This window comes from Emericellopsis atlantica, assembly GCF_019669845.1.
Source record: "Emericellopsis atlantica unplaced genomic scaffold F5Z01scaffold_6, whole genome shotgun sequence".
NCBI classification, from domain to species: Eukaryota; Fungi; Ascomycota; class Sordariomycetes; order Hypocreales; family Bionectriaceae; genus Emericellopsis; species Emericellopsis atlantica.
Genome location: NW_025764708.1, coordinates 569,593 through 581,700, shown reverse-complemented (window position 1 = coordinate 581,700; position 12,108 = coordinate 569,593). Strand labels below are relative to the sequence as shown.

The 12,108-nt window shown below is 55.1% G+C and overlaps 6 protein-coding genes across 6 annotated transcripts; 3 read left to right on the top strand and 3 right to left on the bottom strand.

Annotated features, from left to right (window-relative positions):
- Positions 1-107: 107 nt before the first annotated feature.
- F5Z01DRAFT_486108 (Mss4-like protein) lies at positions 108-1,119 on the top strand. Its single transcript, XM_046260122.1, has 2 exons — positions 108-680; positions 739-1,119. The coding sequence occupies exons 1-2, from the start codon at positions 503-505 to the stop codon at positions 1,086-1,088; spliced, it is 528 nt and encodes a 175-aa protein (XP_046120655.1). The 5' UTR covers positions 108-502; the 3' UTR covers positions 1,089-1,119.
- Positions 1,120-1,142: 23 nt separating this feature from the next.
- On the bottom strand, positions 1,143-4,343 carry F5Z01DRAFT_648984 (eukaryotic membrane protein family-domain-containing protein). The gene is made up of 2 exons (XM_046263063.1): positions 1,956-4,343; positions 1,143-1,908 (listed from the first exon to the last, which is right to left on the bottom strand). Exons 1-2 carry the CDS (start codon positions 4,212-4,214, stop codon positions 1,225-1,227), a joined length of 2,943 nt encoding a protein of 980 aa, XP_046120654.1. The 5' UTR covers positions 4,215-4,343; the 3' UTR covers positions 1,143-1,224.
- Positions 4,344-4,563: 220 nt separating this feature from the next.
- On the bottom strand, positions 4,564-5,539 carry F5Z01DRAFT_697525 (dienelactone hydrolase; the record flags this gene model as incomplete). The annotated part of the gene is made up of 3 exons (XM_046266318.1): positions 4,564-4,998; positions 5,054-5,441; positions 5,490-5,539. The coding sequence occupies 3 exons, from the start codon at positions 5,537-5,539 to the stop codon at positions 4,672-4,674; spliced, it is 765 nt and encodes a 254-aa protein (XP_046120653.1). The 3' UTR covers positions 4,564-4,671.
- Positions 5,540-5,615: 76 nt separating this feature from the next.
- On the bottom strand, positions 5,616-6,868 carry F5Z01DRAFT_486005 (uncharacterized protein). The gene has a single exon (XM_046260120.1). The coding sequence runs from the start codon at positions 6,553-6,555 to the stop codon at positions 5,680-5,682; it is 876 nt and encodes a 291-aa protein (XP_046120652.1). The 5' UTR covers positions 6,556-6,868; the 3' UTR covers positions 5,616-5,679.
- Position 6,869: 1 nt separating this feature from the next.
- On the top strand, positions 6,870-8,069 carry F5Z01DRAFT_486004 (peptidoglycan-binding LysM). Its single transcript, XM_046260119.1, has one exon. It carries the CDS (start codon positions 7,070-7,072, stop codon positions 7,574-7,576), a length of 507 nt encoding a protein of 168 aa, XP_046120651.1. The 5' UTR covers positions 6,870-7,069; the 3' UTR covers positions 7,577-8,069.
- Positions 7,799-11,773, top strand: F5Z01DRAFT_486059 (armadillo-type protein). The gene is made up of 3 exons (XM_046260121.1): positions 7,799-8,065; positions 8,126-10,433; positions 10,634-11,773. Exons 1-3 carry the CDS (start codon positions 8,020-8,022, stop codon positions 11,562-11,564), a joined length of 3,285 nt encoding a protein of 1,094 aa, XP_046120650.1. The 5' UTR covers positions 7,799-8,019; the 3' UTR covers positions 11,565-11,773.
- The last annotated feature ends 335 nt before the right edge of the window (positions 11,774-12,108 follow it).

Below are 12,108 nucleotides of genomic sequence, written 5' to 3'. Positions count from 1 at the left end.
TGACTGTCACGAGAATTGATTTGCGTCTTGGCTTCTGATGTCCTCCTTCTAACCCAAGGCTAGCTAACACGATGACACCTTGAGGGTCAACACCCACGCCAAGATAAATCATTCGACACCATTACCCCAGAAACCCCAGATTGGTCCATGCTGTCCAGAATACCCCTGAATAAACATACATGTAGGGCTGCCAACCTCTTTTTTTCTCTCCCTCGCAGTTCTCACGAACCTCATGTCCCGTCATTTCACTTCATTTAGGGCCGCTAAGACGCCGTCATTGATACATCCGGGCGATCTTCAGCATATACTCGTCAACTGGAGCGAATGCTCCGTTCCTCACGTCATGAAGACGTTCATTACGTCATGATTCAGTACTCCCTTTCTTTTGCTGTGACAATTTGAAAACGTGAGAAAGGGGATAAAAGCTCGTAGAATCCTCTTAGGTGGTAGATAGTTGATTACATTCATCTTGTCATTGCTGGTGAAGATTGTATCGATCACAATGGCTCCCAACGAAACCCCATCCTGGGCGACGAAAGCCCCCTACGCGCCACCAGCCAACGACTTTGACATCAAACTCCAAGGAAGCTGTCACTGCGGCCATGTGAAATACAATCTGAGCAGGGATAAACCGTTGGCGTCCAAATTCTGCCATTGCAATGACTGCAAGATTATTCATGGTAAGCTCTGCCGTCTTAGCCATGTCTCTTACATACGGATGCTGAGCGCCCAACACAGGTGCTCCTTTCCAATGGGCTACAGTCTTCCACAAGGAGGACCTTTCGTTTCCCAACCTCGATACGGACTCTTTGAAGTTTTATAACTCGTCTTTCCATGAGGAAGGTGAAGGCAAGCTTCAGCTCCCGCACAAGGTCGCCTGTAAGCACTGCGGAACCTGGCTATTCGACGAGGGGAGGAACATGATTCTCCTGTTCCCGACCACAGTCCAGTTTAAGAGCACTGCGGCGAGGAGGAAGTTCGACGTGCAAATGCACTTGTTCTATGGCAACAGAGAGTGTGACATCCCAGATGGGACACCCAAGTGGAGCGGACTAGACGAGAAGAGTGATTTGATGGACGAGAAATAGCGCTGAGTAGAACCAATAGAGCTCTCAAAAGTCAAATCACAGACATAGACACAGAGATCTGAACGTTGCCGTGTGTGAATTCCAATTCTCGTATGTACTACGCTAAACGCCGGCAAGTGCCTAGAACCCTGAACGCCTACCAAATGCGCTTTGCAATCATTTCATACCGGTTCACGCCGTTATACTCGGCCTCCGGCTTCTTCTTGTCGTCAATGTCGACCCTCTTGCTCCCGGGTCCCTTGCCGCCTTTCAAGCCTTCAGTCTCGTCTGCATGGATCCATTTCTGTCGCTCCTCGCCCACTTCTACGTGGCCGTACCCGCCGACTCTGCGGCCTGCGGCGTCGTACGATTCACGCTCGGCCTTGTTGGCGGCCACCAAGCCTTCTGCGTGACGCATTTGAGCATATCGATTGCGTGCGTACTTGAGCAGAACCATGCCCAGCAGGAGCTTCAAGATGAGAAGCACCAGGAAAGCAATGAAAAAAAAGACTATCATGGTGAGGGTGGCGATGAAGTCGTCGGTCGTCCAGGAATACCAAGGTCGAGAGTTCAGTGGTGAGCCATACGGGTAGCCGTAGGTTGCGCGACCCAGAGAATCGCGAATCAACGAGTCGAAGCGATTCAGTGCGGCCATCATGGCTGGCGAGGAGGGCGTGGCTGAGGCCTGAGCCAGGGAGGTGTGTGTGGACGGTGGTGTGGGCATTGGTAAATGCGTCGAGAGAAACATGTTGTAGGTCTGGAACGAAGCCCGGATAAAGAGGCATGACAGGGGAATGACTGCCAGGCCTAACCGCCTCGTGAGAGAAGGGCTCGTGAATGCCTGAAAATCAGTAACCATACCGGATTCCCACGAGACAGACTACTCACATTGGTGTAGTAGTCCTTGCACAGAATGTCAAGGATCCTACCATAAAAGTTGGGTTTGATGTTATTGAATTTGGTCACGTATGCGTGCTTGATGCTGTCCACAAGCATCTCGCTCCCGATCACAATCAGGAACGGGGACAGCACTTCGCCCGACATGAGCCAGGATGGCAGCACGGTGAAGCTGTGCGGCAGTATTGACGTGTTGTGCAGCGGAGGGATCCCGCCGGTCGAGCCGTCCTCGTCTGCGCCCTCAAATGCAGCTCCGGGCACGGTGAGACCGCCAACTTCCACAAAGTTGCGCAGACCGATGATGAACAGCATGATCCACAACTGGAAGCGCTCCACAATGTCCGCGCATGTAAGTTGGAACAGGTTGTCCTTCTCGAACCGCTTGAACACTGTGCTTTTGATTTCCACAAATTGATTGGATAGCAGCAGCGTGAGCAGGGCGTTCGAGTACGAGTTGACGGCCACGTTGAGAGTGATGACCTGGTAGTACAGAGCTACCGAGTGCAGACAGCAATATAACAACGACAGAATGAACATTCCCAGTGGTAGAAGCACCTTGGATCGTCCAGATGCGTTCCTCGACAATGTTTCGGTGCTGAAGAGACACTCTAGGATGTCTTGTCCTAACGCGGAGAGGAGACGGTCGCCCACTTCAAGGATGTTGTAGATGACATAGAGCTTGATCGCCGACTGCGCCCGAATGAAATGGTACATGCGGCTGGCATCCAAGGTCATGAGGGCCATGGAACTGCAGATGATGACAAGCCCCTGCAAGAGGTCGGCTTTGTGGAAGGCCGTCAGGCTAGAAGGCATTGATTTTGTCCTCCTGTGGCGAAAGGTACCGGTCCTTGGCCCCGGGTCATGGCCAGCCTGGGATGGTCTGGTATACCCACTGCTGATACGCGAGTCACCTCGTGAACGATTGGGGAAACGGTCGCGGATCGTTGAAGGGCCGTCAACATCAACGGAGAACTCGCTGGCTGTGCTGCAACTGCGAGACCGGCTCGTTGTGGTGCCGTCCCTGTGTCTCTCGCGCCCGCGCTCTCTCAGGCGACCTACACCGCCCCAAACATATGAAACGAGCCACCTGGCTTCCTTAGCAACCACGTAGGCCCACCACCTGATGAGCACGGCAACTGCCTGCACGAAACGGATGGGTAGTATAGTGAATGTGTATAGCCAGGCATCTAGACACGCCAAGGCCCCAAAGTACAGTGTTCGTTCAAGGTAGGTCGGGATCAAGAGGACGTTCTTCAGGCGCTCAAATTTGACGGCGCTGGATTCGTATGGCATATCACTCGTATGGGGATGGAAGATGTACAGCGGACTGGGCCTTTGCGCGGCAATTTCGAGCTGTAGGTGCGTTGGTATCGACATCGGCGGGAGCGGAATCTTATTCGGCAACGGCGACGATGGCGGCGCTAGGCTCGGATGTTCTGATGGTCCCGGTGTGCTCACAGCTGATGGCCCGGTCTTGATTTCTGGCGGCAAGTAGTGTGGTGACAGGCCATCGAGACTGATGTGCAAAGAGGCAGGCCGGGGAGGCGGATTCATGGAGAAACGTCGAGGTGATTTCAGAGTCGTCGATGTATCAGTTGTCGGATCCGCCCTGGTGCTCGGTGGCGTCGATACTGTCCGTTGCGATGGAGGAGGGCGTCGTGAGAAATCTCTCGTGGCCCACGAACGCCCGCCACTTCGTGGTACGTCCAGGGTCGGGACGCTGGTTTGCACCGGTTCTGGACTTCTGGTTTCATGGCCATGTGCAAAAGCCTGCCCTGGGATATCGAGATCATCTAATGCTCTGGGTTCCAGTTGCTGGTCAATGGACCTCCGTTGCGCAGCTGGCGCCACTGGAAGCGAGTCGGGCGAGCTTGTGAGGTCTTGGATCTCGGCGGCCGACAGCTTTTGAACGGTATGAGTGCTGCTCCTACTTCGCGATCTTGTCTCGGCTTGTTCGCTCGACATGTTCTCGGGTTTCGCATTGTCGTCGAATGTCGACTCTGGGGTCAAATGCTCCGATATAGACGAGGATCGCGACCATTCGTTGCGGCTACTCGTCCGCGGCGATTCATCTTCCTCGGAGGTCCGGTCTTCATCAGAGGATATCGTGGGGAGCGCTGAGGCGCTGGAGATGGGGCCGCCGACATGACTGCCATCATTGGAAGAAAGCCATGTTTGGCCTGAGCCGTCGTTCAGCCTTGGTGACGCTGGCCTGTGTGCACGTTCGGTCTGCTCATCGGTAGCGGCCATAGCAGGTGCGCTCGGGCATTCTGTCCGTCGTGTTGGAGTGTTTCGATGACAATGGGCGTTTGGCTACCGTGGAACAGAAGAAGCGACGTTGGTTGGGGGCGCAACGAGAGTCAGATAGCACCATGTCCGGAACAGCGTTCGTAAGCGTGGGGTGCGCACGAGACAGGATTTGAGGTTTCACCAAGTGCGCCGCGCAATCAAGGCTACCCTATAGTGATCTCACGTCGTTCAGTCTTGTTTTCGACCTTTGATTCTAAAATACGTTTGTAATGGTAAGTACACAAAGACATGTACGTTTAGGGAACACATATCTCATAAGTCATATCGGACATAATGAACTTGCCGAATAGCTAGCACGGATTCTTGTGCAAAAACAACCACTCCAAACTCAGAGTTACCGACAGGACTTGGTACCGTCTTTTGGTGTAATTTGGTGTGATATCTGACTCGACTACCGCTACACCCTGACAAGAAACTCATCAAACCATGCCACGGCCTGCGCAAATGCCTGCTCCTTGGCAAACCTGGCAACCTTGACTGACGGATCACCTTTGGTTGCAAAGCCGTGCTCAACACCCTGGAATAGGGTAATCTGGTAAGGTTGTCCCGTCCGAGACAAGATCACTTCAGACTGATGGCGCTTTTCAGCAGGAGAAATCGCATCAATTTCAGCAGCCGAAATGGCCAAGGGACCAGTGATGGCAGCCAGCTCTTCATCGTCCACGAAAGATGGATGCGCAGTGTAGCCAACGGCAATGCCGTTCTTGTAATGGCGCACCACGTACTACCGAATGTGAGGACAAGTACGCACATGAACTATTGCGCATGGATCAACTGACCTTTGCCCCAAAACAATACCCAGCTGCCCCGATCATCTTGATGCCCCGAGATTGCAACGTTTTGATTCCCGATACAATGATGGGGTCAATAAAGTCGGGCGTATGCGGACTGCTACCATCCGTGCCTTGCTCAATCCAAGTCATCAGATCAAAGTCCTCAGGCAAGGGGAACTTTAGAGCATCGCCGCTAAAGATGTCGACGACGAGGGTTGTGTACCCGCTGGCGGCAAAGGCATCCGCCAAGAGCATGCTGTTCTGCCATATACCGAAGACGTCTGGGATATACAGAATTCCAGCTCCCTCCTTCGACCCGCTGGACGGAGGACACGCGATGTATGCATTTGTCTTCCCGTCTTCGAGCTTGACCTGCTTGCCTTTGGGCTCGCCCCTGTTGAATCAGTGTCGCCGTCATAAGCAAGGCGGCACAGAAACATACTCAAAGAGGTGGCCACGGGTGCAACAGCTACCAGGTGGATATGAGGCCATGACGTTGATGTGAGCGTTCGGTACGGTGCGCGAGCGTTGAGGGAAGAAGGCCTGCCCATCAAGTCGATGGTGAGCACCGACCCACTAAAGTCCTGCGGTTTCCGGCAACTCGGCGAGAGTAATCTCCTCCTCAGGTTGACTCATTTTTGCCTTAGACCCTTCGCCTTTCGCTTTTTGAAGACTATCCCCGACGATTTTGGCTCGTCATTGGTGTCCTCGGCCTTGACACAGGCATCCGTTGTCGGATTCTCGTTCTTGACCGGCGCCGCCAGACCTTGCACCTCGGTGTCTGGCTCGTCCTTGACTTCAGGTTCTCCCTTGACCTCTGGCTCTGTTTTAGGCTTCAATGTTGGTGGTGACCCATCTTTAACATGCTCTCCCTCGTCGTCTTTCTTCACCAGGAGGGCATCTCCTTCAAGAAGGGCATCAAGATCCTGGGTGTCCTGGGTAGGCATCTCCTTGATGTCTCGGCCCCAACGTCTAGGCTTCTTGAACAACCCGCGGATAGCGTCCTCCTCTTCCTTGTCTTCCTCGGCAATGTCCCGTTTCCGTACGCCATTTGCCTTGCCTTCCGTCTTGGTGTCGTCCAAGGTCTCGGTATCGTCAATGACGCGGGTGTTTGTCACTTGCCATTCGCCAGGGATGGCCATTTCGGCGCGGAACTCGGATGGCATGGATATGCCCATTTCAGCGAGCTGCTCCCGCTGCTTCTTGAGTGACACCTCGGTCGGTGCGCTTGGTTTGCCATGATGCGCGCCCGTCGATCGTAGCGGCGGAGTGGAGGCGGACGAAGATGAACCAACAACACCCGAAAGACGAGCGACTTCTTGCTTCGCGCGGTCCTTCTCACGTTCTTCCTTCTCGTGTCCTCGATGTAGATCCCGCAGGAAGCGCTTGAGGTTGCCTTGGTGCCGTGCGGTTGACTCGTGATTCTGGCGCTCGAGCTTGGTATCGCGGATGTAACAGCTGCAATGCTTGCACCAGTATTTCGGTGTCGATTTCCAATGCTCTGACATGGCGACGGGCTATCGAGTGGTCGGAAAGACGCCTGGTTCTGCTTGAAAACGAGGGCAAGAAAGTCGAGTTGCGAGCATCAACTGAAGCGCAAGGAAACATATGTGCGCGCCCAGGCGCGCGAATAAAGTTCCTTAGTCAGCCTGACTCCATAAATATCTGTGCTTATGAGCCAATCAATCAGCGGAACACAGGCAGCTCCTCGGGTGAGGCTCACTAAGGAATCTTATTTGCGCGCCTGGGCGCGCACTTATCCCCCTAAGGCCAAACGAAGCTTACTAAGGCGATTTAAGGCTTCAAGGCCAACTTCAGCTGCAGCTTACAGCCAGACACCTTAAAATAGCCTGTGTCTCACTGTTCCCAACCTCCTGAAACCCTCTCGCAAGAAGTCTTTCCATTCATCATCCCTTCTCAGAATCGACTTCTGCAAGCTGTCATCCTCTCTGGGGGGCTTTGATTCTTCTGCATTCGAGTACGCTGCCGCTGGACAGCTTTCTTAACGATCAGCCACCCACCATGTCGCGCTTCTCACGTTACGACACGGACGAGGAGCGCCTGCCCGAGGGCATGACTCGCGTTGGCTATGATGCCAATGATCAGACGTACACTTTCCAAGACGCTCACGGCACACTCTATCGAAGCGCCCCCGGCTGCGAGTATGGCGAGCTATCACAGGTCGGTTTCGAAGCGCCCAGCGCTCCCGCGGAGCACATCAAATCACCGTCGTGGCGCAGAGAGATGGGACCCTTCCTCAATTTCGGTGTGCTCATCGGGCTCTGGCTTTTGGGACTGTTCTGGTACCTACACTACGCCGCGTCGTCCTCGCATACGGAAGATTCCACGCCCGAGATATCTTGTCAAGGAGACACTCTTCCCCACGTGATCAGCAAGGGCGACACGTGTTGGGAACTTGCTAACGAGCGAGGCATGTCGGTTGATGACATTACTGCTTTAAATCCTCAAATCGACTGTGAGTCGTTGGCTGTTGGATCCGAGCTGTGTCTGCCGGCCCGGCCTGCGTGAGCCTTCGGTCTCGTTGCTTTGGGGCACAGTTACTTGGCAATCTCACCGCGTCATCTCTTTGGCTGGCTGGACCTGTCGACGCGACTCTTGGACTTGTAACATAGTCTTCTTTGTGCTGCAACATGGTCAGATATCTATCTATGACTGTTGATCAGTGATGACGTGTAACGTCCAGCTTCTGTCAACAATTCCATGTCATGCTGCATGGAAGCCCCATTTGGCGCGCCCCAGGCAGGCGGTGTCGCTGCTGTCGCTGAAGACCCTGATGGTGGGGCAGGGGCGCGCCTGGGCGGGGTCTAATGCTGTTCAGTAAGGTAATTTGCAGCGGCCTGAAAAAAAGTCCTCTGGGTGCCCCGCGCCGCTCGACTCAAATTTCCTCCTGTCAACTTTTCTTCCTCTCTTTCTTCTTCACCATCAAGTCCACACGGTGAACAAGACAAAAGATGGACAAAGATCAGCTCGCCCGCTTGCTCCAGGAGAGCCAAGTGCGTAAGTTCACCTCCTCCAACACAAGGCAGCCATTCGAGTACACTGTTGACAACTGAATAGCCAACACTGAGCAGGTCAAGGCTGCCACGGCCGAGCTTCAGAAGAACTGGTACACCAAGCAGGAGACTCTCCTCGCCCTTGTTGAGCTTTCGATTACACACAGTGACAATGGCGTGCGCCAGCTTGCCTCTGTCCAGGCCCTGCGCCTCGTCCCAAAGCACTGGGAGAAGCTCGGTGCGGACCAGCGCCAGGCTGCCTGCCAGCACCTCCTCGACGGCGCTCTGAAGGAGAGCTCCGCTACCCTCCGCCACTCTCTGGCGCGTCTTTTGGCTGGCGCCGTCGGTGCTGACATGGAGGAGGGAGAAGGCACCGACTTCCTCAAGACTCTGCTTCCTCTCAACAACAGCGACAACGTTGTTGGCCGTGAGGTTGCCTCGTTCATTCTGTATGCTATGCTCGAGGATGACCCTACTCACTTCAGCGACCACACTCACGATCTCCTCAAGCTCTTCCAGAGCCGCGTCGAGGACCCCGAGAGCAAGGAGGTCCGCATCAACATCGTGCGTGCCATTGGCGCTATCCTGATGATCGTCGAGCCCGAAGAGGATGCCCAGGCTGTCCAAATCATCCAGACCCTCCTCGCCCCCATGGTGAACATCCTCAAGGCCACCGTCGAGGCTGAGGATGAGGAGAGCTACAAGGTCGTCTTTGAGGTGTTCCAATCCTTCATTGCCTATGACACTGCCCTGCTTGGCTCGCACCTCAAGGACCTGATCCAGTTCATGCTGGGTCTCGCCGCCAACACGGACGCTGAGGACGATGCCCGCACGCAGGCCCTTGCGTTCCTCATCCAATGCGTGCGCTACCGCCGCATGAAGATCCAGGGCATGAAGGATGTCGGTGCCGAGATCATGGTCAAGTCCATGCAGATTGTCACTGAGCTGGACACTGAAGACGACGAGGAGTTGACCCCCGCTCGCACAGCCATCAGCCTGATCGACACCCTTGCAAGCGAACTTCCTCCTCGCCAGGTGATCGTTCCCTTGCTCGACGCTTTCAAGGCCTACGCGACCAACTCCAACCCCCAGTACCGCATGGCCGCCATGCTTGCCCTTGGCAACGCTGCTGAGGGTGCCCCCGAGTTCATGTCCACTCAGGTGCCACCGATGCTCGACGTCATTGTTAGCCTGTTGAGCGACTCGGAAATCTCGGTGCGCTATGCCTCTCTCATTGGTCTGATTCATCTGGCCGAGGAGATGGCTGATGAGATGGCTTCCCACCACGAGCCAATCCTGTCCGCTGTGCTTAAGAACCTCGAGGCTGCCTCGCAGGGCCCTGCCGACAAGACCAACATTGCCATCATCCGCTCTGCTTGTGGCGTGTTGGACACCTTTGGCGACGGTGTTGACACCGACATTATGGCCCAGTATGGCCCTGGCCTCATCGCCCCCATGGTTCGCCTTCTGGACCACGAGAACTTCGGCGTCAAATCATCAGCTGCTTCAGCCGTGGGCGCCATTGCCTCTAGCATGGGCAGGGCCTTTGAGCCATACTTCAAGGACACCATGGCTGCGCTCGGCCGCTTCGTTGTTGTCAAGGAGAACGATGAGGCTCTTGAGCTGCGCAGCTCCACTTGCGACAGCATGGGCCGCATCGCCATTGCTGTTGGTCCTCAGACGTTCCAGCCTTACGTCGAGAACCTGATGCAGGCTAGTGAGGAGGCTCTGCACCTTGACAACCCCCGCCTCAAGGAGACCAGCTTCCTCTTGTGGTCCAACCTGTCCAAGGTCTATAAGCTTGATTTCAACCACTTCTTGCAGGGTGCTTTCCAAGGCCTGTTCCAGTCCCTCGAGCTTGACGAGGAGGAGATTGACCTGCCCGGCATTGACGCCAGCCAGCTTGGCGACGGCAGCATTGTCATTGGCGGCAAGCGCGTCAAGGTCAAGGCCCCGGAGAACGAGGAGGACCTCACCATTGCCACCGGTGGTGAGGATGACTGGGATGACATTGAGGACCTCGACGACCTCGGTGCCGTGACCGCTGTTGCTCTCGAGCAGGAGATTGCCCTGGATGTCCTGGGTGATATTATCTCAAACTCATGCACCAGCACCGAGCTCGAGTCGTATGTGCAGCAGACCATCGAGAAGGTCACCCCCTTCGCCGAACACACTTTTGAGGGATGCCGCAAGACAGCTCTCGCTACGCTGTGGCGCATCTACGCCCGTGTCTTCCAAGTCTGGCAAGAGAACAGCGGTATCACGTGGGAGCCTGGCATGCCCCCTAAGCACCAGCCCCCTCAGTCTATCAAGACCATTGGCGATGCTGTGCTCAAGGCGACCATGAGCATCTGGGTCGAAGACGGCGAGCGGTAAGTCTACACTGATTTCTTTTGGTCCCCCCCCCTGCATATCCACATGATGAGCAACAACTCGTTATACCCAGCTCACTCAGACGCAAAGCGGTTGCTGAGAAAACGTAACATCTACTCCTGATTGGATTTTCACATTAGCATTTTTTTCTCGCATTCATCTTGCAGAACCTGGCTAATTGTTATAGTTCTGTTGTCAGCTCGATCAACAGCAATGTTGCTGCCACGCTGAAGGAGTGTGGCCCCGCCATTCTCCACGCCCCCGAGAACAAGCTCCTGGAACAGGTCATCTCCATTATCACCTCGCTCATCACTGGATCGCACCCCTGCCAGCAGGATCTTGGTGACGAGGAGGAAGTCCACGACCTTGAGGCCGGCTCTTCCGAGGTTGACTGGCTCGTCGTTGACACCAGCTTGGACGTCATCAGCGGTCTGGCCGCTGCCCTTGGTGCCGACTTTATGGAGTTGTACACCATCTTCGAGAAGCCCCTCCTCAAGCTCGCCAGCTCCACCGAGGACGTGCACCGCTCTACTGCCGTTGGCACCATTGCCGAGATTATCAAGTATGTCGGCCCTGCCGTGACCAGCCGCACCGAGTCTCTGGGCCAGACCATTGCCCGTCGCCTGACAGACACCGACCCTCTCGCCAAGTCGAACGCGGCTTACGCCATTGGTCTTCTCTTGTTGAACTCTGAGGACACCTCCAAGACCTTCCCTCTGTACCCTCAGATCTGGGAGAAGCTGGAGCCCCTCCTGTCTGTCAAGGAGATGCGCATGACCGACAACGTGGCGGGAGCCGTGAGCCGCATGATGATCAAGAATCCCGATAACGGATTCGTCGAGCAGGCACTGCCCGCCGTGGTCAATGTCCTGCCGCTGAAGGATGACTACGAGGAGAATGTTCCTATTTACCAAGCCATCTACCAACTGTACGGCAGCTCCAACCCTGTCGTGCAGCAGCTCACCCCTCAGCTCATCCCTGTCTTTGAGAAGGTGATGGGCGAGCCCGAGGATCAGCTCGAGCCCGAGACCCGCGAGCTCCTGAAGCAGACGGTGCAAGGGCTCTACAAGCAGCAGCCTGGTCTGTTTGCCAACAACACGACGCTGCTGTCGTACGCTGGCGTGCAGTAAGGGCGAGGGCGGGCCGACGACGAGGACATGACGCATATGAGTGACGAACCGGGCATGAAACGGCATGCTTGCAAAATAGACCTTGCTGGAATGGACGCAAGAGGGGTGGGATGGATAGACTATTTGATGATACCGTAGCACATTCAGGAATTTTACATTGGCGGGAGCATATTGCTCCTCACTTCACATTCATTGCCTTGGCGTGTTGGCCGTGTTGTCGTGATACCCCATGACCAGCAACCTCTCGGTTGGAGCCTGGGCCACCATCTTGCAGCAACAATATGGAAGTTGTTCTTTGACAACGCAGCAAGCCACGCATAGATGTGGAAAGGCACGGCTCGTGGGCGGCCCGTACCCCGTCACACGCGAACAATACGAAGACAACACCACCATGCGATGAGCTCTGACCATGGCCATGCAAGATAAAAGAGCGCCTCCCCTCGTTCTGCGGCAATCATCCTCGCTCGTCATCCTCACGCTCGAACTGTCCAAATCTTGGTGTTTATACATACAGAGCTCCTCTACCTTCACCATGGTGTACAGA

Bases quoted from the DNA above. Each gene is read 5' to 3' on its own strand.
- F5Z01DRAFT_486108 (XM_046260122.1), top strand. From the start codon at position 503: ATGGCTCCCAACGAAACCCCATCCTGGGCGACGAAAGCCCCCTACGCG. The intron at 681-738 runs GTAAGCTCTGCC...CGCCCAACACAG, and splicing joins TGACTGCAAGATTATTCATG to GTGCTCCTTTCCAATGGGCT.
- F5Z01DRAFT_648984 (XM_046263063.1), bottom strand. From the start codon at position 4,214: ATGGCCGCTACCGATGAGCAGACCGAACGTGCACACAGGCCAGCGTCA. The intron at 1,909-1,955 runs GTGAGTAGTCTG...ACTGATTTTCAG, and splicing joins GCAAGGACTACTACACCAAT to GCATTCACGAGCCCTTCTCT.
- F5Z01DRAFT_486005 (XM_046260120.1), bottom strand. From the start codon at position 6,555: ATGTCAGAGCATTGGAAATCGACACCGAAATACTGGTGCAAGCATTGC.
- F5Z01DRAFT_486004 (XM_046260119.1), top strand. From the start codon at position 7,070: ATGTCGCGCTTCTCACGTTACGACACGGACGAGGAGCGCCTGCCCGAG.
- F5Z01DRAFT_486059 (XM_046260121.1), top strand. From the start codon at position 8,020: ATGGACAAAGATCAGCTCGCCCGCTTGCTCCAGGAGAGCCAAGTGC. The intron at 8,066-8,125 runs GTAAGTTCACCT...ACAACTGAATAG, and splicing joins GCTCCAGGAGAGCCAAGTGC to CCAACACTGAGCAGGTCAAG. The intron at 10,434-10,633 runs GTAAGTCTACAC...TTCTGTTGTCAG, and splicing joins TGGGTCGAAGACGGCGAGCG to CTCGATCAACAGCAATGTTG.